Here is a 24647-nt window from a genome sequence, read left to right as displayed (position 1 = left end):
CAGTGTTCTCTCTTTACCATTATCTGGAAGAGTCTGTGTAAGCCTGGTGTAATTACTTTCTTTAAGATTTTATATAATTTTCTAGTGAAGTATCTGGGCCTGAGTTTTCTTTCAGGGAAGATTTTAATTAAATATTCAGTTTCTGTAGTATATGTAGAGATCTGTTCAGCTATTCTATTTCTTCTCATATCTGTTTCTGTAAGTTGTCATTTTCTAAGAGTTTTTCCATTTCATTTAAATTTTCTACTTTTTGACATGAAGTTGTTTATAAAATCCTCTTACTATCTTTGATGACAGTAGAATCTGTAGCATTGTTCACTTTTTTATGCTCAAAATTGTGTTTTCCCTTCTTTCTTCTTGACAGTCATTTATCAATTATGTTAGTCTTTAGCAAGAACCATCATTTGCCTTTGTTAATCTTCCCTGTTGCCTGTTTTCTTTTCCATTAATTACTACTTTTATTTTTATTACTTTCTTCCTTCTACTTTCTTTCAGATTAATTTATTATTCTTATTCTAACTCTTTAAGATGGATAACTAGATCATTTATTTTCAATCTTTCTGTTTTCCTAACGTACGCATTTAAAGCGCTACAGTTTCCTAAATGCTTAGCTCCATGCCAAACATTTAGGCACTGATACTCATTATCAATTCACATTTAGTAAAAACTTTTTGCTAATTTCTATTTTTATTTCTTCCATGCCAAGAAGTATATTGCTTAATTTCTAATAAATGGCCAACTTTTATAAATTTTTGGAAAGAAGGTTATTGAGTATATTATTTTATATATATTCATTGATTAAATTTGTTGATGGTGTTCAAATCTTTTATACTCATACTGGTATTTATTTTTGGTTCTTCTTGGATTAATTAAAGATGTGTGTTAAAACCTTCCACTGGGGTCATGGATTTGTCTACTCTTTGAAGTTTGATCAGGTTTTGCTTTCTATATTCTGAAGTTATGTTATTTGGTTTGTACATGTTAAAATTGTTTCATTTTCCTGTTGAATTGGATCATTAATCAATAGAAAGTGACCGATTTTAAAAATTGGCCTTAATGTCTTGTTTAACTAATGATATGGCTATACCGTCTTCCTTTTGGTGCTTTCTTCATAATACAAGTTTTCTATCACTTTCTTTCAACCTGTTTATGTTTTAGATATCTCTCTTGTTTCTGAGAGTCACTGTCTTTTACTTGCAGCATGTAGTGCATGCAAATTTAATGTGGTTACTGATATACTTAGATTTAAATCTGTGGTTTTTATTGTGTCTTTTTTGCCCTTGCTCTGTTTTTTGGATTTTTTTCATTATTTTCTGTAATTTTCTTCTATTTTCCTCTCTATATAAGCACCCTTTTACCATTTTATTGCTGTTGTTGTTGTTCTTACCCTAGAGTTTATAGCATGGCTTATTACCACAGTCTAATATTAATTGTTACTATTATCATCTTCCCAGTCAATTCAGTCAATTAATCTATGTTCCATGTCTCTTCTCTTTGACATCTATCTTTTTGCTCTTTGTGATGCCTTCTAAGTACTTTCTTTGGACTATCTTGCACAACCTTATTTCCTCTGATATTTAAGATCCAGTTTAATCCATGCATGGGGGTCTTAACTTTAATCTCTGTATTTCTTTCTAAAGTTCTCCTTGCTTTGTTTTCAAATCTTCTTGGTAATTTTCATTATCTCTTCCTTGACTATATTTTTAAGGCTGTTTTATGACTTTTAAATTATTAAACATTATTATTTAACATATTGTGTTTGCTTTCTGTATTTGAAGTCTTTTGTTTGGGATTTTGCTGTTACTTCTGCTGACTCTTACTCATGATGCTGTGTGTCCTTTTATATTTTGCAGTTTTAATTATGAACTCATATTCCTTGGATTTGTGTGTGTGTGAGGCATACTTGGATATCTGAGTTGATAGTGCATTTCCTTAGAATTATTGCTCAAGTCACTTTGGGGTGACTCAACCTGGGATCTCTTTTTTTAATTAAATTTTTTGCTGAGGCTTTTCAGAGTATACTGGTAGCATAAACTCAGATGATAAGTCCTGGCACTAGCATCGTGACACACAAGAGAGTTCTTTGCATCCACTTATGTATGGTGGATTTGTCCCTCCCTTCTTTTCCTCCCTTTTTTGTCTCTGTCTTTCTGTCTCTCTCAATTCATCCTTACCCTGAAAATGTAAGCTTTATGCCATGTTCTTCTACTTGAATCTTCCTTTGTGGAGGCCCTAGGCTTTATCTTCTGCCCCCCGTGCAGGTAACAGATGCAGAAGTTCAAAATTTCAATATTTGGCAGAAATTATTTGAGTGAAATTGACTTTGGAGGTTGGTAATCTCCAGAATTCTTGCAATATATTTTAAACTCTGATGTTTTCTTATATTTATGTCAGCCTAATGGTGGCTTTCTCTTTTGTTTCAAGGTATTAAAAATTATTTAGCTATTATTTAACTTTTTTTAAAGGCAGGTTTGCTATTTTTAGAAAAGGAGCCATAATGTATATTTCTTTATAAAAAGTAGTTCCATGCATTTTCCATAGTTTTTATTATCTTCAAAATGCTACCTGATATAATTAGCTTTTTTCATATTTATGTCACTTTTGTGCAATAACAACAAGAAAAATGAGGCTAGGTAACACTTACTGAATAATTACTATGTGCCAGATATTGTTTTTAAGGGGTTTACATTTATTAATTCATTGAATCACCTCAGCATCTCTATAAAGTAGAAAGTCATTATTCCCACTTTACAGATGGGAAAATTAAAACACAGAGAAGTAGAGTACATTGCTTAAGCTCACCTAATGGAAAAGAGATGGGTCCATTGCTACCTACCTGTGGATTGGCATCCAGGATCTGACACTTACTATGTCTCTGCTTTAAAAATCAACAACAGCAACAGTGAAAACAAAAATAGGGCACACAGATTGGTATTTGTTTTTACTTGTTTATTTCAGTTTTAATTTATTGATTTTATATTTTTATTTATTTTGATTATGTGATATACATCCATTATAAAAGTAATCAAACAGAAAGCTTCCCGTTATTCTCTGTAGCTCCATCTTCCCTCTTTCTTTCCCTCTCCCCCCATCATATTGAGCTATCATTCACAGTTTGGAGTATATCCTCCAGAGGTTTTCTCAGTATGTGTGTGTGTGTATATATATATATACATACTTACATATTTCTGAAACTTAGTTTTTCACTGTATCTAGCTTTGAGCCTCTGTGTTGAGGGCAAAGGTATTTGTGTGGGTGTTCTTTTCATATTCTCATTGTTTTTTAAAGCTGTATTGTATTGCAGAGTGTAAATCTATTTAGTTTTTCCTCTTTATTTAGATAAGTTTAGATATTTATTTTATTTAGATATTATCTTATTGATGATACTGAAGCTATTTTCTTTTTTAACTACTGCAAACCATACTGCATCACACATTCATGTAGTATCCCTGCGTCCTTGTGCAAAGATATTTGCAGGTTAAATATCTTGCCCTGGCATAACAGGAGCAATTGTGGCATCCATAACATTTTCTCAAATATTGTGAGGTTGCCTACTAAAAAGTTCTACTACAAATTCTGCTATGGAAGAGAATAGTCAGGAATGGACCTACAAATATGTAGACATTTAAAATAACATAGAAAGCAGTATGATAAAGGAGTGAGGGAAATATTGATTATTCAAATTCTTGATGTCAAGTCACTTGACTAGGGGAAGTCTTTTACAAGAAATACCAAATCTAAAAATCAACAGGGAAAAAAATCGATGAATTTGGTCATGTAAAATACGTAATTTTTATCTTTAAAAAATTATAAACAAGATTTTTTTTAAAGACAAGAAAGCAACAAACTGGGAAAATGTTTGCAACAAATATGACAAAGGACTGCTTTCTTTAGTATCCAATGAGATTTTATTTAAGGAAAACATCAAGGGGGGGGATAGACAAATAGTAACTTCTTTCCTTTTTTTTTTTTTGAGTTTTTACAATGTGCTAGAAGCAGAGTTAACTTTTTTTTTTTTTGGAAACAAAACTTAAGATAAAAATTTAATATGAAAACTAAGCTAACCATCTTTCACGTGTTACCAGAGCTATTGTAAATGCAAGTACCTGTTTAATTCTAGCAAAACTCTATGCTGTAGGTACTATTATTATTCCCATTCTTTAAAGAAGAAATTATTGTTCAGATTGATTGAAACACTTTCCTCTAGTCACTCAACTTTTAGAGGTAGAGCTTGAACTCAAACCCATGTCAGTTTGCTTATAAAATCAATTTTCTTAAGCACTTCGCTAAATAGTTGCCTCTGGCAAGGAAATAAGCTGAATATCACTAAGAAACACATTAAAATGACCAACAGTCATATTAAAATGCATTCACCTTTGCTTATAATTTAAAGAAGTGAGACATTAAATATACACACATGTGTACATAATATTGTATCTCTCCATAGGCAAAGATTTAAAATATTAATAACAATTTTTAACAAGAGGGTGAGGTATAACTGGATTGCTCTTATATTTTTAAAGTTGTTATTGAAGTATAGTTAATTTACAGTGTTGTGTATATGTGTGTGTGTATGTGTGTGTATATATATATATATATATATATATATATATTCTTTTTCAGATTCTTTTCCACTATAGGTTATTATGAGATACTGAGTATAGTTCCCTGTGTTATAGAGTAGGTCCTTGTTGAACTATTTTATATATAGTAGTGTGTATATGTTAACACCAAACTCCTAATTTCAGGCTTGATTTGCTCATCTGTAAAAGGGGGATAATCCTTACTTGTGAGCATTACAATCTAAATGTATAAAAAAAATCTTAGGACAGTGGCACATATTAAATACCCAATAACTATTATAAGCTGCTCTCCCCAAATCCCCTAACTCCCACCCCACCAAAAAAAAAAAGACAACAGAAATAAATCTTTCATCTCAGTGAAGATGAAGGCCCAGAAGGAGAAATGCCCCAGACGCTCATGAGCTCTCATCAGGGCACTGGATTTAACGATCACTTTCTAGGATTGTGCAAGGGTTTCCATAGTACATTCAGTTCTACATGCCATATTCTAGATCTCAAGTCAAAGCAGGCAGTAGATAGAACAAAAGTAACCAAGGGCCTTGTGAAAATAATGTATGGCAACATTCCCTACATTGCCTTGGGTTGGTGGTGTAATGGTTTATAGCCAGATGCTCCCCAGCCCATTTCAGGGCATTATGAACCTTCTGGAGTCAGTGAGTCTGGAAACTCTAAATATATTAGAAAAATGCAAAAGCACTGTACTAATATCCTCCCTTTTCTCAATATTTACTGGCAACCATGTATTAACTGAGAGAGAAATATTGACTTTGAAGTGACCTAACTCACCTTTCATTTTGAAGCTCTGCATGCACAGAGCCACATAACAGTATTGCAGTGTTTAATCACTTCTGAGAGCCAAAGTCTTCTCTTCAGTACTGTCGGTTCCAGGAAGGCAAAGTCACCAAGATTCTGACAAGCCGAATGGCAATTGGTCTTGTGACTTTCTCCTCAAGAATGTTTTTCTACTGCCCAATCAGTTTGGCAGACTTTTATCTCCAAGTTTTGAGAAGAAACATTTCCAATAGACCTTTTTCATGTGTATAAACTAAGAAGTAAACATGGCAAAATGAATCTACAGCTGTTCTTGAGCATCAGAGAAAATGACATGTATGTGGTTTGTCTACAGCACATTTAACTGGACGGTCCCATTCCTTTCCTTCCTGGCCTGTTTGATACTGGCAGTTGCCACCATCACTTTGTATTTCATTCCACTGCGGTACATCATTTTAATCTGGGGTAAGTTTGGCACGGTCCTTTTGCTAGCAATCAATTCCAGGTAAGAACCAATTACTCATTTTTAAAGTGTGGCTATAAGCTTTAAATGTGCTCTTGTTGGCGATTAAACATGAGATTAAGAAAAGTATTTGGGGAACAAAAACTTCCAGGACCTCCCTGAAAAGGCCAGTTACATGAATGATTAGCATAGATATTTATAGGCCTCTTGCATAATTGCAATCAAATAAAAATGTGATTGTGTGTGCTATTTCCCTTTGGGCCTTCAGAGTCATAAATACTCTTGAATAATATACTGCTGTGGCCCAGTAACTTTCAGGAAACACTGTTTTTCGGAGTGAGCAAACACCTGCATCTTGCCCTTTATATTATGTAAAAGTAGATCTAGCCACACTGCTAGCCTGCTCCTGACACTTTATCTCCCCTGGAAGGAAAAAAATAACCTAACCCAATACTTAAATCCAGAAACAGTGAGGTGAAAGGGAGGGACCCTCAGTGCCTGAAAGGAAAGAAAAAGCTATTATTTACCAGGGGAAATGGTGAGCCTATGTAAAGTTTAGGTGCTTTTAAAAAAAGTAGAAACAAAAATAGCAAACTGGAAATAAATTTCAGGACTTGATTTACTACTCAAGCTAGCAATTGGAAAAATTACAAGCAACTTTGTGAATATTTGTGTCTGTTGCTGGGTGGGCGCTGGGTTGATATAAGGAGAGTGCATTGCAGTTAATTAATTGGAGAAGCAATCAACCCTTTTCTGGAAGAATCTATCAATTCTGGTTTTCCATTGCTCAGCTCCTGTGACCACTGCTCAGTTCTTAAGCATAGCTCCTTCTAGGGATCTTCAGATGTTAAGAGAGGTTCAGAGAGGTTCCAAATGTAGGTGACTGTGTTGAGATGCATTCATCTGTAAGCAAAAGCTGAAAGCCTGCAAATGCCAGGGTGAGGGGGAGCTATAATATTTCTAAAACCATTAAATGTAGACTATTTCCAAAGAGAACCCAGGCAGAATCCTGCTGATGAGGAAGGCCAAACCTAGACATTCAGAAATGGGAAAAGTCATGGGAAAAATGGAATAACTCATAACATTTCAGAAATAGAATGATTTTGAGAGAGCATAATCCATTCTCTATTTTATCAGGAGATGAAAGTCCTATTACATAAAGTCTCTCTCCTTTGTAACAAGCCCTAGAAAAGGAAAAGATATTCTAACTCCCTCTTCAGGGGTCCATTTTAATACTTGATGACTCTTACTCTCGGAGAAAGTCGTCTCATATCCATGCTTAGTTTTTGTAAGGTTTTTCTGTTGTGTTTTTCAGTTTCAGCACATTGGCCCATATTTGACCTTTAGGAAGGAGAGCATGGAGCTTTTCAGGGGCCCATTGATCAAGAAGGAATACATATTTTATAAAAGCATTTCCCTGAATACTCATATACTGAATGTTATCTGTATAGATTGAATAATCTCATTCTTTCTTGTTTTTCGTTAAGTGTCAGTTTCTCAATCCATTTGCTGATCACATTTAAAACACAGATCTTAAAACTGTTGTCTGACCCGAACAAGAACTTGATCCAGAATTACAACCATTTGGCCAGTGTTTTGCTCTTTTTTAAGTTGGTGTGAGTTGATGGTCAGCTTGTTAAACACTATTGCACATGATTTCTTCATCCTTCTGGTATATACTTGATTTGCTTTTCTGCATCTCTCCCTCCAGAAAGAAGACTATACTATGTTTCTTCCTTAGCTTGTCAGTATTGGGATTCCAATCCATCTTTCAATTTACCCCACATCCCTTTGACTTCTGGTCTTATCCTCCAAGTTCTTGGCAGCTTTTCAACACCAACTTTTTGCATCTACTTAATGAGACATTGTTCTATTTATTGTTCAGCTTATGGATGAAATTATGAAATAGCATGGAGTTTAAGATGCTCTCCTGGATGAAAATAACCCTTTGATCTTTATGTTCTGTGTCTCATTCTTTAGTTTTATGTTCTAGACAGAGGTTTATAGTTTATTGATGAGCTTACCATAGATAAGCCTTGACTTATCACATGATCTGTTGCCTCTTCTCATCATGTAAAACCTGCCATACCATCATGGAATATATTCTGCCATTCTGTTAGGACTTATTCTTTTCCAAGACAAGTTAGTTATTAGCTAGCACAGATCCAGGACTTTCCTTTGCACATCTCTTACATGATCGTATTCTTGGTAGAGAATTTATCATGTAGAAGAAGACAACTTTATACATCTTAAATTTCTAGTTTTCCTTTTAACCTTATTAAACATCAAAAGACTATTTCTTATCCTAAGTTACTTACTCATTTTCATTGAGTCCTGAAGTGGTAGATAAGATCCTTAAATTTTTGTGTGCAATGTTTTTTAACCTTTTGGAGCAAAATTTTTTAGCTCTGTGTTCTGTATTTCTCTATTCTTTACATCCAAATAACATTTTTGTATAAGTATTTATTAAGTAGCACAATTATTTAACATAAGTCTATGAAAGCAGCCTAATTTCATGATGGCTGTGGGGAATATTCCTTGACTCACCAACTTTATTGTAAGGTTTTAAACAGTGAGATACTTTCTTTCCTCTTTAACTGTATAATTCCTAGTGCAGCTACATATAGGTAGTAGATCTTTAGTGGGTACTTGGCAAATATTTTATGAGTGGATGAGTCTGCAAGTTTAATACCTGTGATCTACATAGATGGCATTTTTTGAGCTCACCACCTCTCTTATTTGGGAGTGTAATTATGAAAATTAAGTTAGAAGTGGTTTAAGAGGGATGTCTGGAATTTTCTCTAGAAAACTGTATCTACTGAATTTCGGTCATTTGTTTGTTGTATGTGTTTCTAGAAGACAAGGCACCTTTGAGGATTAGATCCCATGGAGGTTTTCTGTACCTTTTGAGAGGTTTCCCATATTCTTTCCATTCTGTTCTTCATCATAGATGCTCTAATTATACTTTTTCAGTTCTGATCTTAGCCACTTCTGATTTCCCAGGTAGATTACAAACTCCAAGCCAGATTTTGAGCTGCTTGAAAGAAACTGTGACTTATTTAACTTTGTACCTCCATTTGATAGTGCAATATATATCACATGGAAGACACTTAGTGTTTGATACAGGAGCAAGCAAGGACCCTCTGCCCCACTTCGCCCATCCCCACCAGTATTTTGCAGTTAGGGCTACATGCCAGTCACTCATAAAATGTTCTAATTCAGTTTCAAGTGTCTATTCCCTAGTGACCATATGTGCAAAGCAGCCATGTGATTTTTCCTCTCTCTTTCTCCGACTGATTTATTTTTTTAACCAGAGGGCTCATTCCAATCCACTGATCTATTCCATCTATCATCATTAAATGATACTGTCTTTCCCAAATGTTAATCCCTTGGTATTTAAATCCCACTTTCTTTCTTCGTCTAAAAAAAAAAAAACAGATAAAAATTCACAGCAGATATGCTCTATGTGTATTGTTTAGGTTAAAAAATCTAAAGGTACATCTAGCATGCTACTGGAGAAACCCACAACTTCCAAATTTGTTATATAGTCACATACCTGCCAGTATAAAGACTCTTCCATCACCGCCTGCTTTGTTTTCTTGGCTTATTGACATCTACAGTAATGATGGTAGCTCCCTTCATTGTGGTGGAATTTCAGATTATAGAATCCTCTTGCCTTTGTTGTCCAATGTGATTATCCCTTCAACCCAAGGAACTATATAATATAGGTCTTTATTATTCAAATTTTAATATAAGAAATCTAAGGCTCAGGGAGGTTAAGTAATTTGTCTGAAACTACAGCTAATAATCCATGGTGAGGCCAGAACTGGAACCCAGCTATTCTTGTTCCCAAACCCTTGTTCCTTGCCCAGTTGCCCTTTAAAGATGACCACGGGCTCTATGATCCCCTCTTGACACTTGGTTTTACATGGTAGATAATATGGTGGAATTACTGACATTTGAGCCTGTGACATCTTAAAAAAACAAGGTGTGCTTTTGAAGCACACAATCTGAGTTCCTTATAATTTTTATTCTAACAAAGTTTTTCAAACATAGACTGTCGGAGTGTTTTGTGGACTTCTTCTGCCCTTATTGGTGCATTTGAGCTACTGGGCAGGTTTATAATCTTCTCAGTGACTAAGAATGCAGTGTTTTGATCGGCTGTGATATTATCCCTGCCTGGCTGTTCATTGTAAAGACTCCAGATGTGCACACTATATATAATTAACAATAGAAGATATATCTTTCTTCAATACATCTTTGTCTCCCTTCATCATTTTGCCTTGTCTGTTTTCTCTTGCCAGAAAGCCCATGCTACAATTAAATGTCTTTAGAATAACACAGTGGAGAGTATTTTAAAGGAACACTGGGGGAAATTTTAGCTAGAAACATGAAGCTGACTGTGGAGGTAGAGGGAAGAAAGGCATAAAGTGGCTTTGACTTGAGAAAAAGTGGGCTATTTGCAGGAAGTCTTCCCCAGCCCAGTCAACAAGCAGCCTTGACTTATGAACATGGCCAGCTCCCCTTTGCCAAGCAAATGTGAACCCGACCCTCTCTAAAGAAACTACCAGGAGTTTGGCATTGTGTCAGGTGTAATGGCATGCCGAAAGTCCAGTTCTTAGATGAAGGCAAAATAATATTTAATGAGAGAAGAAAAAACATCAAACCTCTTCTCTGTTGTGGGCTATTGAATGTTAAATGTTACCTTGCCTTCAGAGTAAGAACCAGTCAGGGTACCACCAATGTGAACATTCATTCAGCATCATGGAGATTGACAAGGACTTCAGATACGGTCCTTAATAAACAAGCACTCTGTGGGCAAACTTCAGAAGGCCACCTTCTGCTTCTAAGACTCGGCACAAAGGGTTGACATTTAGTGAAAAGACCACGTTTATAAGCTCTGGCTACAGGCACACACACCTCCAAGAAGCTCCTAGGAGCAGAGTAGGAGACAAAAGCTGGTGGAGGGGCACCTCGCTCTGAAGAGGGAACCGTGGGCAGAGCTTGTCCTGGACGTGCCCACGTGCCCAAGGTGCCTCCACCAGGACAACTTAAACGTCACACCCCCTTCTAATTACCGTTGTCCTAAATCAGTACCGACTTCATGGCCTAGCCAAACCCTCACACCAGTGCCACGGTCCATAAATTAAGCTAGCAACCACAGTAAGATAATTTTCCAATAATAACTTTTCACAGTTTCCTGCAGCATCAAAGTAAAATCAACATGTCAAGTTCTGTTCTGCAGTGAGAGAACAGAAACCTGTGAAAATGAGTTGGACGGGGGGGCGGGAGATAGATTTCTTGTGGGTTCTTTTTAACAACAGAAAAACAACTCCCACCCTCCACCTCCCGCTGCTAGGTTTGGTCCAGAGCTCCCAAGCAGAGACTTGTTTGGGCTAGTGAAGGCCTTTTCCCATCTGGGACATTCATTTTCCTAGCAGAGGAGGCTGTTAATCAGTGTCGTCCAAAAAACCAGTGAGCTCCACAGTTTTAGTGTGTGTTTCTGCCGCCCTGCTGATGGGATTGTAATGGGATTTTCACAGCTGAAGAAGGCAAAACCCCTCTCCAATGATCCCCCTTTCCTTCCTCCAAGAAAAGACATTTGTGAATGACTCCACATGACAGCAACGTGTGCATGACTTAAGGTCCAGTAATTGTTTTCACACTAATTTTTACTTGTGATTGCTTCCCTTCTCCCAGTCAGGTGAGTTTTTAAAGATAGATAGATGGATAGAGAGACATCAACAGACAGACAGAGATCTCCCGATATTTCTGTTTTTCAGGCATAAATAAATTTACTAAGAAGCTTAGAAATCCCTACGCCATCGACAATAATGAGCTACTAGACTTCCTCTCCAGAGTACCGTCTGATGTTCAAAAGGTATGTAATGAACGCTCACCCCCAACAGGGGCCCCGACCCCGAAGTCTGGCCTGCCCCAGAGCCAGAGGAGCACAGGGCTGTGCTTGTGTAAGTTATTGAGATAACGAATCAGAAAATCCTTAAAGAGGCCTGCCTTGCAAGGAGGTGGCAAGAAAACCTTTGTCCAGAAGCATGAGATGATTGGGGAAAATTATCCTGAAAAAGAGCTACTTAAGAATGATCTGGAACTCACACTGTGAGGCTGTAGTGTAGTGAGGTTTGTCCCTTTTCTGATCGTTTGCCTTCCCAAAGAGGATAAGATGGGCTCAGCGAGTAGGAGAGCATGAGATCCAGAGCTGGAGGGGGCTTGCTTATTTTCCTCCTCTTCCGGATGGCAGGCATTCTACGGGAAGTAGGGGGCAAGAGGATTACTCTTTTGATTCTTTTTTGCCCCGATTATCTCCTAGGCTACCCTCCTATCCCTTTCCCTTTGAAGACTTAAAGATGCTGAGGGCAAAGCCCCCACTTACTCTAATACACATAGAGGCAGAGACAGCATGCAATAATTTGAGATCAGTCAGAAGTATTATTCACAGGTAATGGTCACTTAGTCCAGCAGAGTCCCTTTTCTTTGGATACACAGAGGTTAACCAAGGCAACAATACCGCAAAGTCCATAGAACAGCCTAATTCAGGCCCCTGCAGATCAGACTGCTATAAATCCAGAGGCGGGAGGTCAGGCAAAGACCTCTCTAATGGAGAAGAGAAATCATAGAATAGGTAGATGGGGAGACCGTTGCATGAAATGCCATCATGACGATCAAAGACACAATCTTTTATTGTCTGAGAGAATCCCAAATCAAGTATCAATTTCTAGGCCACTGTACCGTAATTCATTTCCCAGCAGCTCCGGGTGGATTGCAGAGACGTAAGGCTGAAAGGCCCCGGAGTGTTTCTTTCCCCTTCATTCCCACTTATAGAGATTAAAAAAGACCTTGTGATGCTTTATCTTTTAACCTTCATTTAATGATATAATTATCTATTAAAATGCATTCTATAAATATGAATTTCCTTGTCAACATTGCATTGCATGATTGTAAAATGGTAACTTGGCCCCTGTTTGTTTGGCCTTGAAGATTGGCAGGCGTGTCATCCCTTAGGGGACCTTCACAAGACACTCTAAAGAAAGCATGCTTTTTTCACGTATCTGCTTTCCACCAAGTGTAGCTCAGTTTATGTGATGGGGTAGGATGTCCTTGGGGAGTTTGGCACAAATACTCAAAATACTGAGCACATGTGGTCTGTAATACAATACTTTAAATAAAGCCATTCCACCATCAGCCTATCAAAGCCCACACACCAAAGCAATACGACTGCAACATACCATCACTTGAGTCACAATGTGAGTTTGTGCCTGCATCCTTGAAGAATGGAAATTCCCATCAAGCCCCCACTAAGGAGTATCTGTGCACAGTTTGGGCACCAGCCCTGAGCGAGGTCATCCAGTTGGATCTGGCGTGAATATAGAGGGGCACAACAAAAGAGCATTTGAGGAAGATGTACAGTAAGCTAGTAAGATCTCCGTGTATCTCCAAGAGCACTTGCTAATAACACAGTAGACAGTTTGCCACTGGGGACTCCCCACGTGCTCATATTTGTCACAGATGTTTTAGCCATTACATTGTAAATGAAATTCATTTATAAGAGAAATCTTTATTAGTCTGGGGCCAGCATTAATTTCAACATTTCTCCCCCCTCTGGCAAAAGAAATGTATGTAATTGGCAGAGATTTTTTCCCCAAGATTTTAGATATTTCTAAATGAATAATTCTTAGTAAGTTGCTGTATCATATACTAAGATAAACATTCCCAGGAGGCTGTTATTAAGCTCTTTTCTGGTTGAACACGGGCATACACAGAACTAAAACCATCTAGCAGTGCCGAGAGCAGGTAGAAACCCAGAAACCCATGCATCTCATTAGAAAAATCTGCTTTTAATATTTTGGTTTCAAGAAATGATGCATGACTCTTCAAATCCTTCCTGCAATTAATCCCTCCATGTTCCTGTGTTTAGAAAATGATTCATTACCTTTGAACCTTCCTTCCTTTGCCTTGGTGTGTCCTCGGGGAGCCATTAGCACACTGTGGTGAGCTAGGGTTACCTAACTGCCAGCGTCACGTCTGTCTGTTTTCACAGGTGCAGTATGCAGAGTTGAAGCCCGGCAGCAGCCAGAGCCCCCTTCGGAAGAAGCGCAGCGCACTCTAGGACACACACCGACTTTGGACGCCAGCACGCGATTCCGTGTTGGGTTGATAAGACCAATATTCTCTCTCGTTCAGTGGTATCCGTTGTGTCAGTCTGAAATGCATGCTGTGTGGAACCCTGTCTGTATCTTCCCCCTTCTTCGTGGCACAGATGCATGCACATGTGTGTGCATCCATGTGCAGGGGTGTCCTGGTTGCATCTTGAGTCAGCCCAGCAAAAGGGAAAAACTCAGAGATGGTAAAAGACTAACATCCCTTCTCAAGTAGGAGATAAAGCAAGGCTTCCATGGGTCTGAGCACCCTCCTTGAGAACAGCCAGGAGGCCACTTGGATTCGAGCATGACTTTGAACTCGTTTTCACACATCTGACAGATTCTCATTAAGATTCAGTTATTTTCACTCCCCACCCCTACACTCCTTTCAGATGATTGTTCATGAGTCCATTTTTTTCTCTGAGTTAACAAGTCCTTGATAGATAGTCACCGTCCACCCAAATAATATATATTATAAATAGATTTTTAAAAATAATTACCAGGATTAGCCCAATTCTTTAGGGATCTTTCAGCCGTAATTACCAAAGACCTATATGTAAAATTTCAGTAAGCTCCTTGGTGCTGGATGCCAGCCTGCATCATGGTCCGTTGCTGGCAATGGATGCCCCAGGAAGGCCCCAAGGGATCATTCACCCAAAACCTGAAGGTTTCATGAAAGTATGTGGTTGCCTCAAATAGCCATTTCTTCTGACTTGACTTTTTGCTTATCTCCCAAATAAAATCTCGATATTACAGCTTGAGAAAGAGGGGGAGGGGAATGAATGAATGAATTCTGAGAAGTGTTTTGAAAGATAAAGGCTGAACAGCAAGGGACCAATGTATGTGGCTGCTTATCTGATTGTCATACTCCCTTCATTTGCCTGCGTTTTTAAGAAAGTAAAAATGCTGTAGCAATCCAAATGGATCTTTTGTTCCTGAGCAAAATAGGCTACACATAATAAAAATACATCTCAGAACCCCATTCCTAGAAAAGTACCACCCCAAAGTCTTTTTGAGTATATCAGTCTTCACCATTTCACCGTAACCCCCTCCAAGTAAAAATCCCAATTTTTATGCAGATATAAAATGTATACAAATACCTTTCTGTTCAAATAATATTTAAGTTGTAAAGACTGTATTTTGTTGACACATACTTTGTGCAGATTTATATATATATATAATATATATATATATATATATATATGTATTGTAAAGAAAAGTTGACGTAAAAAGATCTAATAGTGAGTTTTACTGTTTTTTTTTTTTCTCTCTCTCTCTGGGTTGTAATTTAATAATCTTCAAACAAAATGTTTATGAAAAATGCCAAAGATTCTAAACCTTATCATCCTGTGTCTGTTTTTCTTCATATTCTATCTTCCTGGGTTGCTTTCTGGCTGAGCCAGATTTCTGCATGATTTGATTTACTTCAAGTTAATGAAGCTGGCTGAAAAAGAACCTTGCAGAAATTATAAAAGCTCCAGTAAATCTCTGAGTTGTACATACAATAGATACCCAAGAACCTCTTTTGTTAAACCAGTTAATCTTCTGTGTAAACAATGCCTCATTGTCTCACTCCCAACTACCATCTAGTTTATCATAGTCTGTCATTTTGTAACGACCTAAGTCAGACATTTTTAAACAGACACGTGAGATCTGATCAGTCATTTGAATGAAAACTTACAGCAGCAAAATAACCCCTTATTTGTTTAAAAGTGGAACCAATACTTTGTTGTTGTTCTCTTGCAATAGAATTTCAAAATGAAATAATTCGCCTGAAAAGAAGGCATCATTAGTTAGACTTATCTCTTCTGTAGTCCGACTGGGATTTTCAGCATTAAGTTTAGGACACAAACAGCAGCTGGGATGCAAGAGCAAGGACAGAAACAGCCTTTAATAAACTGTATGGAAAACAATTGTTAATTGATTAAATAGGCATGGGATGTTAAAAATGAATGCTATCTGCAAGTGAAATGCTAAGATTCATACAAGTAGTCAAACTCGTATGAAAGATTCGGGGATGCTTTAGATAAAATTTATGGATTATGGTTTCACAGTGTGATAATTAAAGATAATTTATAGGAATGTTGAAGTCTGGCCAAGCTCTCCTGGTTCTCTTCTCAAACCTCACAACCCGTTTCCAGTCCTGCTTGGTGTCTTACAGGCATCTCTTCCTCAGCAGTTCGGAAATTCAGCATTATCTTTCCCTCCATGTGTTCAGGACCCCTAACCCCACAGTCTCCTTCTAGCTTTGTTATTCCCCTTATTGGCACAGGCATCTTATGGGCTGGGAGGCCCTTGGCATCCCTTTTTTTATCCCTCATGCTTTTATCACCATCTCCCAACCCATAAAATCTGGTAGATCAGTGTTGACACATTATCTTGTCCGTTTATGTTTTGTACATTGCCAATCGCGACCACCCAAGCCACCGCCGAAGCTGAGGGCTCTGTAACCTCTCACAAGTCAAGGTAATGGTGCCAATCACATTATGCCAGGGCAATATTCATTCAGATTATTCTTTTCCCTGTAAATACTTTCTCCCCAGTTTCTATCCAAATTAATTCTACCCTCCTTCAGAACTTTCAGAAGTCTCCTGCCCACATTGGCTTTCTTAGCTCCTTGGCTGGATTAGAGTCCACCTTTCTCTTTTGCACCCCAACATCTTAGATATCTTTCTGGCATCTGCCATATTCTGCCACCGCTCATAATTACCAGAGGCCTTGACTTCCACTTCGCTCCACTGGATAGCCCATCCTATCTGGCATCTAATAGTCACTCAGAAAATATATGATTAACTGACCAGGTCATAGAGAACATTTCTTTCTCTGCCCTTTCATGTGTGATTCTCAGAACAGAGGCCTGAGCTGGATAAATTAGTGTGGTCAATCCCAGGAAATAATTTCTTGCATTAAGTGCACACCTCATATTATGTGATATTACTTATAAGCTCTGGCCATGTTGATTATAAACTTCTAAATTAAACAGTGTCATATTTGGAGAAGTCCTTACCTACATGTCAAAGGAAAATATAATGTTTATTTGTAGGTGGTAAAACAATTTTTGATTCTTATTATTTATCACTGAACAAACATATATTGAATGTTGATGATATACTTGAACAAAACAGAGTACATTCCCTTGGTAGAGCCAGACATTAAACAGATATTTTCAAGCAATGGCATGACATTCTGAGATTCAGCTTTTAAAGAGATCATTCTGACTGCAGTGGGTACACAAGCAATTACGAATGACCAGAGAAGAGCCAGTTGTAGAGCTCCTGATAAGTTGATGTTTGCCTGGACTTTCAAATAAGGGCACTGGAAAAAGAAACACATATAAGTGAAATCAGAGAATGGTTAATAGATTAAAGTGAGCAGGACTTCACAGTTGCTTGACTATGGAGTGAGGGAGAGAGTAGATCAAGGATGGCACTCAGTCCTCTTGTCTCTGGGTCTGGAAAGATCATCTTGCCTTTTACCAAGAGAGGATTGTAAGAGCAGCCAGGGGATGAACTGCAGGAGACCAATTTTAGATGGCGTTGAATTTGGGATGCTTGAGAAGCCTCCAAACGGGGATGTCTATGAGGTGACTGAAATGGAGCTAAAAGAAATACACTGTACTTGAGAGAGATACATTTAAGGGCCAACAGTCATAGAAGATGAATGAAGCTACATGCTTTAAGAGATTGAACTCGGGCTTCCCTGGTGGCGCAGTGGTTGAGAGTCCGCCTGCCGATGCAGGGGACACGGGTTCGTGCCCCGGTCCGGGAGGATCCCACACGCCACGGAGCGGCTGGGCCCGTGAGCCATGGCCGCTGAGCCTGCGCGTCTGGAGCCTGTGCTCCGCAACGGGAGAGGCCACAACAGTGAGAGGCTCGCGTACCGCAAAAAAAAAAAAAAAAAAAAAAAAAAAAGATTGAACTCAACACACACACACACACAAATACACACACACACACACATATATATAAAGATTAGTCAGCTAAGACTGTAAATAGAATTAAATAGGAAAGCAGTAAGCATGTGCTGTCATAGAATTCAAGGATAGAGCATGTTTCCAGAAAGGTGTGGTCAGTAGTGCTAAATGCCACTGTGATCACATAGATTGAGGACAGAATGATGACCTTAATGACATGGCAGTTTGGGAGGACCTTGGCAACGAGTCATTTCAGGGGAGCAGTAGGAGTAGAAAAGATTGGGGTTGAGACGTGAGTGGATGTCAGAACGTGGAGACTGAATGGAGGTAACTTTGCAAATTTCCACTGGAGGGAGATGGGGGAGAGAGGGCAGAGATTGGGAATGAAAGAAGGGCTACAGGATGATTGTAGTAAGAGAAAAAATTAGATGTGTCATGAACTCAGTGTATACCCATCAGCTACAAAAAATTCTTCATGAGTATGAGATGGCTTAACTATATTCATTATTTCAAATTATGTTCTGTCAAAACCCATCTCTCATTTATGTAGTCTTAATCTAACTTTTATGGCAACAGAATGGTTGAAAAATCGAAATAGAATATTCTCTGAAAATATAATGAGTAGTCAATTGAAAATTGAATAAAAGTTGAAGGGTGACTTCTCAAGAATGGCTTAAAGCACATTACCTCTTTATATAGGTCTCTTTGTATAAAACCTGCCATTCTGTTCTGGCATTTTAATGTAATAATTTACACAGGAAAATGGATACTCAAGCACATCAGAACAGTTAACATTTTATAGCACTTATCAAATGCCAGATACTTTCTAGGTGCTTTAGATGTAATAACACACTTAATAATTTTTTGAAAAGCAACTATGATATTCCTTCTAAATAATTATTTTTTAAAAAAACAACACTGATCTTATACAAACTCTCCTAGAAAACAGCAAAAAAGATTACACTCTTCTACACATTTTATGAGGCCAGGATAATCTTCATCCCCAAACCCAACAAGATGATACAAGAATGGAAAATTACCAAAATCCCTTATGAATAAATGTAAAATTATGAAAGATATATAAGCCTCTACACTGAAGAAAATGAATGAAAGGAAGAAGATATACAAGTGATGGGGTTCATGGATTAGAAGTTCAATATATTAGGATGTCAGTAGATTGAATGTAAGCCTGGTAAAAATTAGAGGTTTTTTTTTTTGCAGAAATTAATCAGCTGACTCTAAAATGTATATGGAAATACAAGAGTTCAAGAATAGTCAAAGCAATCTTACAGGTAGTAACTCTAGCAGATGTCCAGATGTATTACAAAGCTATTGTAACTAAGACAATGTGGTATTGGCACAAGCGTGGACAAATATGTCAAAGAAGTAGAAAAGACCAGAAGCAGACCCACACATATTTGGTAACCTGTGACCTAATTTATGTCAAAGGTAACATATTTGCAATGCATAGGGAAAAGACCTTTTTGGAAAATGATGCTGGGTTATTTTAGTATCCATGTGGATAAAATGAATCTTGACCTCTTCCATATATAATTTACAAGAATCAATTCCATATGAGTTTTCAGGTCCAAAAGTGGATGGTAAACTAAAGATTTCAGAAAAAGACATAGGAAAATATTTTCACATCTATGTGATAAGCAAAAAGATTTCTTAAACTGGAGACAAGATGCTAATCATAAAGGGAAAATACTATTAAGTTGTTGATCATTACAATTAATCTTTTCCTCAAAAAATATGACTGAGTGTAAAGATAAGCCACAAAGTGGGAGAAGATATGCAATCTCTATATGTAAACTGACAAAGGATTCTTATCCGGAATACGTAAAGAATTTCTACAATGAAAAGGCTGACAACCCAGTAGAAAAATGGGCAAAAGACTTGAACAGGCATTGTACAAATGAGCCTATCCAAATGGCCAGCAAATATATAAAAAGGTGCTTAACATCATTAGTCATCAGGCAAATGGAAACTGAAATCACAAAATGATACAATTGCACAAAGCCAGAATAACTAAAGTAGGAAAGTCAATATTAAGCATTATCAAGAATATGGGGGGACTTCCGGGTAAGATGGCGGAAGAGTAAGACGCGGAGATCACCTTCCTCCCCACGGATACACCAGAAATACAGCTACACGTGGAACAACTCCTACAGAACACCTACTGAACGCTGGCAGAAGACCCCAGACCTCCCAAAAGGCAAGAAACTCCCCACATACCTGGGTAGGGCAAAGCGGAGAGATCCCCACACAGAGGATCGGTGCCGAGCGGCACTCACCAGCCCGAGAGGCTTGTCTGCTCGCCCGCCGGGGCGCGCAGCGCTGGAAGCTGAGGCTCGGGCTTCGGTCAGAGCGCAGAGAGAGGACTGGGGCTGGCGGCGAGAACTCAGCGTGGAGGGGGCTAATGTGCCACAGCTAGCCGGCAGAGAGTCCGGGAAAACTCTGGAGCTGCCGAAGAGGGAAGAGACTTTTTCTTCCCTCTTGGTTTCCTGGTGCGCGAGGAGAGGGGATTAAGAGCGCTGCTTAAAGGGGCTCCACAGACGGGCGCGAGTCGCGACTGAAAGCGCGGAGTCCAGTGACGGGCGTGGGACGCTGGGGCTGCTGCTGCCGCCGCCGAGAAGCCTGTGTGCGAGCGCAGGTCACTGCCCACACCGCCCTTCCGGGAGCCTGTGCAGCCCGCCACTGCCGGGGTCCCGGGATCCAGGGGCGGCTTCCCTGGGAGAACGCACGGCGCGCCTTGGGCTGGTGCAACGTCACGCCGACCTCTGCCGCTGCAGGCTCGCCCCGCACTCCGTGCCCCTCCCTCCCGCCCGGCCTGAGTGAGCAAGAGTCCCCGAAGCGGCTGCTCCTTTAACCCTGTCCTGTCTGAGCGAAGAACAGACGCCCTCCGGCGACCTACACGCAGAGGCGGGGCCAAATCCAAAGCTGAGACCCAGGAGCTGTGAGAACAAAGAATAGAAAGGGAAACCTCTCCCAGCAGTCTCAGAAGCAGCGGATTAAAGCTCCACAGTCAGCTTGATGTGCCCTGCATCTGTGGAATACATGAATAGACAACACATCATCCCAAATTGAGGAGCCTGGAGTCAGTGCTGTGCCTCTGAGGTGGGAGAGCCAACTTCAGGACACTGGTCCACAAGAGACCTCCCAGCTCCACATAATATCAAACGGCAAAAATCTTCCAGAGATCTCCATCTCAACACCAGCACCCAGCTTCACTCAACGACCAGCAAGCTACAGTGCTGGACACCCTATGCCAAACAACTAGCAAGACAGGAACACAACGCCACCCATTAGCAGAGAGGTGGCCTAAAATCATAAAAAGTCCGCAGACACCCCAAAACACACCACCAGACGTGGACCTGCCCACCAGAAAGACAAGATCCAGCCTCATCCACCAGAACACAGGCACTAGTCCCCTCCACCAGGAAGCCTACACAACCCACTAAACCAACCTTAGCCACTGGGGACAGACACCAAAAACAACGGGAACTACGAACCTGCAGCCTGCAAAAAGGAGACCCCAAACACAGTAAGATAAGCAAAATGAGAAGACAGAAAAACACACAGCAGGAGAAGGAGCAAGATAAAAACCCACCAGATCTAACAAATGAAGAGGTAATAGGCAGTCTACCTGAAAAAGAATTCAGAATAATGATGGTAAAGATGATCCAAGATTCTATTTCCCAGATCCAAAATCTTGGAAATAGAATAGACAAAATGCAAGAAACAGTTAACAAGGACCTAGAAGAACTAAAGATGAATCAAGCATTGATTAAAAACACAATACATGAAATAAAAAATACTCTAGACGGGATCAGTAGCAGAATAACTGAGGCAGAAGAACGGATAAGTGAGGTGGAAGATAAAATAGTGAAAATAACTGCTGCAGAGCAAAATAAAGAAAAAAGAATGAAAAGAACAGAGGACAGTCTCAGAGACCTCTGGGACAACATTAAACGCACCAACATTCGAATTATAGGGGTTCCAGAAGAAGAAGAGAAAAAGAAAGGGACTGAGAAAATATTTGAAGAGATTATAGTTGAAAACTTCCCTAATATGGGAAAGGAAATAGTTAATCAAGTCCAGGAGGCACAGAGAGTCCCATACAGAATAAATCCAAGGAGAAATACGCCAAGACACATATTAATCAAACTGTCAAAAATTAAACACAAAGAAATCATATTAAAAGCAGCAAGGCAAAAACAACAAATAACACACAAGGGAATCCCCATCAGGATAACAGCTGATCTCTCAGCAGAAACTCTACAAGCCAGAAGGGAGTGGCAGGACATAATTAAAGTGATGAAGGAGAAAAACCTTCAATCAAGATTACTCTACCCAGCAAGGATCTCATTCAGATTTGATGGAGAAATTAAAACGTTTACAGACAAGCAAAAGCTGAGAGAGTTCAGCACCACCAAACCAGCTTTACAACAAATGCTAAAGGCACTTCTCTAGGCAAGAAACACAACAGAAGTAAAAGACCTACAATAACGAACCCAAAACAATTAAGAAAATGGGAATAGGAACATACATATCGATAATTACCTTAAATGTAAATGGACTAAATGCTCCCACCAAAAGACACAGATTGGCTGAATGGATACAAAAACAAGACCCATATATATGCTGTCTACAAGAGACCCACTTCAGACCTAGAGACACATACAGACTGAAAGTAAGGGGATGGAAAAAGATATTCCATGCAAATGGAAACCAAAAGAAAGCTGGAGTAGCAATTCTCATATCAGACAAAATAGACTTTAAAATAAAGACTACTAGAAGAGACAAAGAAGGACACTACCTAATGATCAAGGGATCGATCCAAGACGAAGATATAACAATTGTAAATATTTATGCACCCAACATAGGAGCACCTCAATACATAAGGCAAATACTAACAGCCATAAAAGGAGAAATCGACAGTAACACAATCATACTAGGGGACTTTAACACCCCACTTTCACCAATGGACAGATCATGCAAAATGAAAATAAATAAGGAAACACAAGCTTTAAATGATACATTAAACAAGATGGACTTAATTGATATTTATAGGACATTCCATCCAAAAACAACAGAATACACATTTTTCTCAAGTGCTCATGGAACATTCTCCAGGATAGATCATATCTTGGGTCACAAATCAAGCCTTGGTAAATTTAAGAAAATTGAAATTGTATCAAGTATCTTTTCCGACCACAATGCTATGAGACTAGATATCAATTACAGGAAAAGAGCTGTAAAAAATACAAACACATGGAGGCTAAACAATACACTACTGAATAACGAAGTGATCACTGAAGAAATCAAAGAGGAAATTAAAAAATACCTAGAAACAAATGACAATGGAGACACGACGACCCAAAACCTATGGGATGCAGCAAAAGCAGTTCTAAGAGGGAAGTTTATAGCAATACAATCCCACCTTAAGAAACAGGAAACATCTCGAATAAACAACCTAACCTTGCACCTAAAGCAATTAGAGAAAGAAGAACAAAAACATCCCAAAGTTAGTAGAAGGAAAGAAATCATAAAAATCAGATCAGAAATAAATGAAAAAGAAATGAAGGAAACGATAGCAAAGATCAATAAAACTAAAAGCTGGTTCTTTGAGAAGATAAACAAAATTGATAAACCATTAGCCAGACTCATCAAGAAAAAAAGGGAGAAGACTCAAATCAATAGAATTAGAAATGAAAAAGGAGAAGTAACAACTGACACTGCAGAAATACAAAAGATCATGAGAGATTACTATAAGCAACTCTATGCCAATAAAATGGACAACCTGGAAGAAATGGACAAATTCTTAGAAATGCACAACCTGCCGAGACTGAACCAGGAAGAAATAGAAAATATGAACAGACCAATCACAAGCACTGAAATTGAAACTGTGATAAAAAATCTTCCAACAAACAAAAGCCCAGGACCAGATGGCTTCACAGGCGAATTCTATCAAGCATTTAGAGAAGAGCTAACACTTATCCTTCTGAAACTCTTCCAAAATATAGCAGAGGGAGGAACACTCCCAAACTCATTCTACGAGGCCACCATCACCTTGATACCAAAACCAGACAAGGATGTCACAAAGAAAGAAAACTACAGGCCAATATCACTGATGAACATAGATGCAAAAATCCTCAACAAAATACTAGCAAACAGAATCCAACAGCACATTAAAAGGATCATACACCATGATCAAGTGGGGTTTATTCCAGGAATGCAAGGATTCTTCAATATACGCAAATCAATCAACGTGATACACCATATTAACAAATTGAAGGAGAAAAACCATATGATCATCTCAATAGATGCAGAGAAAGCTTTCGACAAAATTCAACACCCATTTATGATAAAAACCCTGCAGAAAGTAGGCATAGAGGGAACTTTCCTCAACATAATAAAGGCCATATATGACAAACCCACAGCCAGCATCGTCCTCAATGGTGAAAAACTGAAACCATTTCCACTAAGATCAGGAACAAGACAAGGTTGCCCACTCTCACCACTCTTATTCAACCTAGTTTTGGAAGTTTTAGCCACAGCAATCAGAGAAGAAAAGGAAATAAAAGGAATCCAAATCGGAAAAGAAGAAGTAAAGCTGTCACTGTTTGCAGATGACATGATACTATACATAGAGAATCCTAAAGATGCTACCAGAAAACTACTAGAGCTAATCAATGAATTTGGTAAAGTTGCAGGATACAAAATTAATGCACAGAAATCTCTGGCATTCCTATATA

At 38.6% G+C, this 24647-nt stretch overlaps 1 protein-coding gene across 5 annotated transcripts in view; it reads left to right on the top strand.

Moving 5' to 3' along the window:
- The window catches only part of MCTP2 (multiple C2 and transmembrane domain containing 2), a gene marked incomplete at its 3' end in the record, with an annotated part of 245631 nt that extends 229590 nt beyond the window's left edge, over positions 1-16041 (top strand). For 4 of the 5 annotated variants that reach the window (XM_082619663.1, XM_082619660.1, XM_082619661.1 and 1 more), the window contains 2 exons: positions 5710-5819; positions 11601-11803. In XM_082619663.1, coding sequence (XP_082475789.1) covers positions 5710-5819; positions 11601-11803 — 313 coding nt within the window. Of the gene's footprint in view, positions 1-5709; positions 5820-11600; positions 11804-13873 lie in introns of those variants that run through there. The other variant, XM_082619662.1, reaches the window with a different exon arrangement.
- Between the last annotated feature and the right edge of the window lie 8606 nt (positions 16042-24647).

Source organism: Mesoplodon mirus (genome assembly GCF_964341445.2).
Source record: "Mesoplodon mirus genome assembly, chromosome: 4".
Classification (NCBI taxonomy): Eukaryota; Metazoa; Chordata; class Mammalia; order Artiodactyla; family Ziphiidae; genus Mesoplodon; species Mesoplodon mirus.
This window is presented reverse-complemented; position numbering and strand designations above follow the sequence as displayed.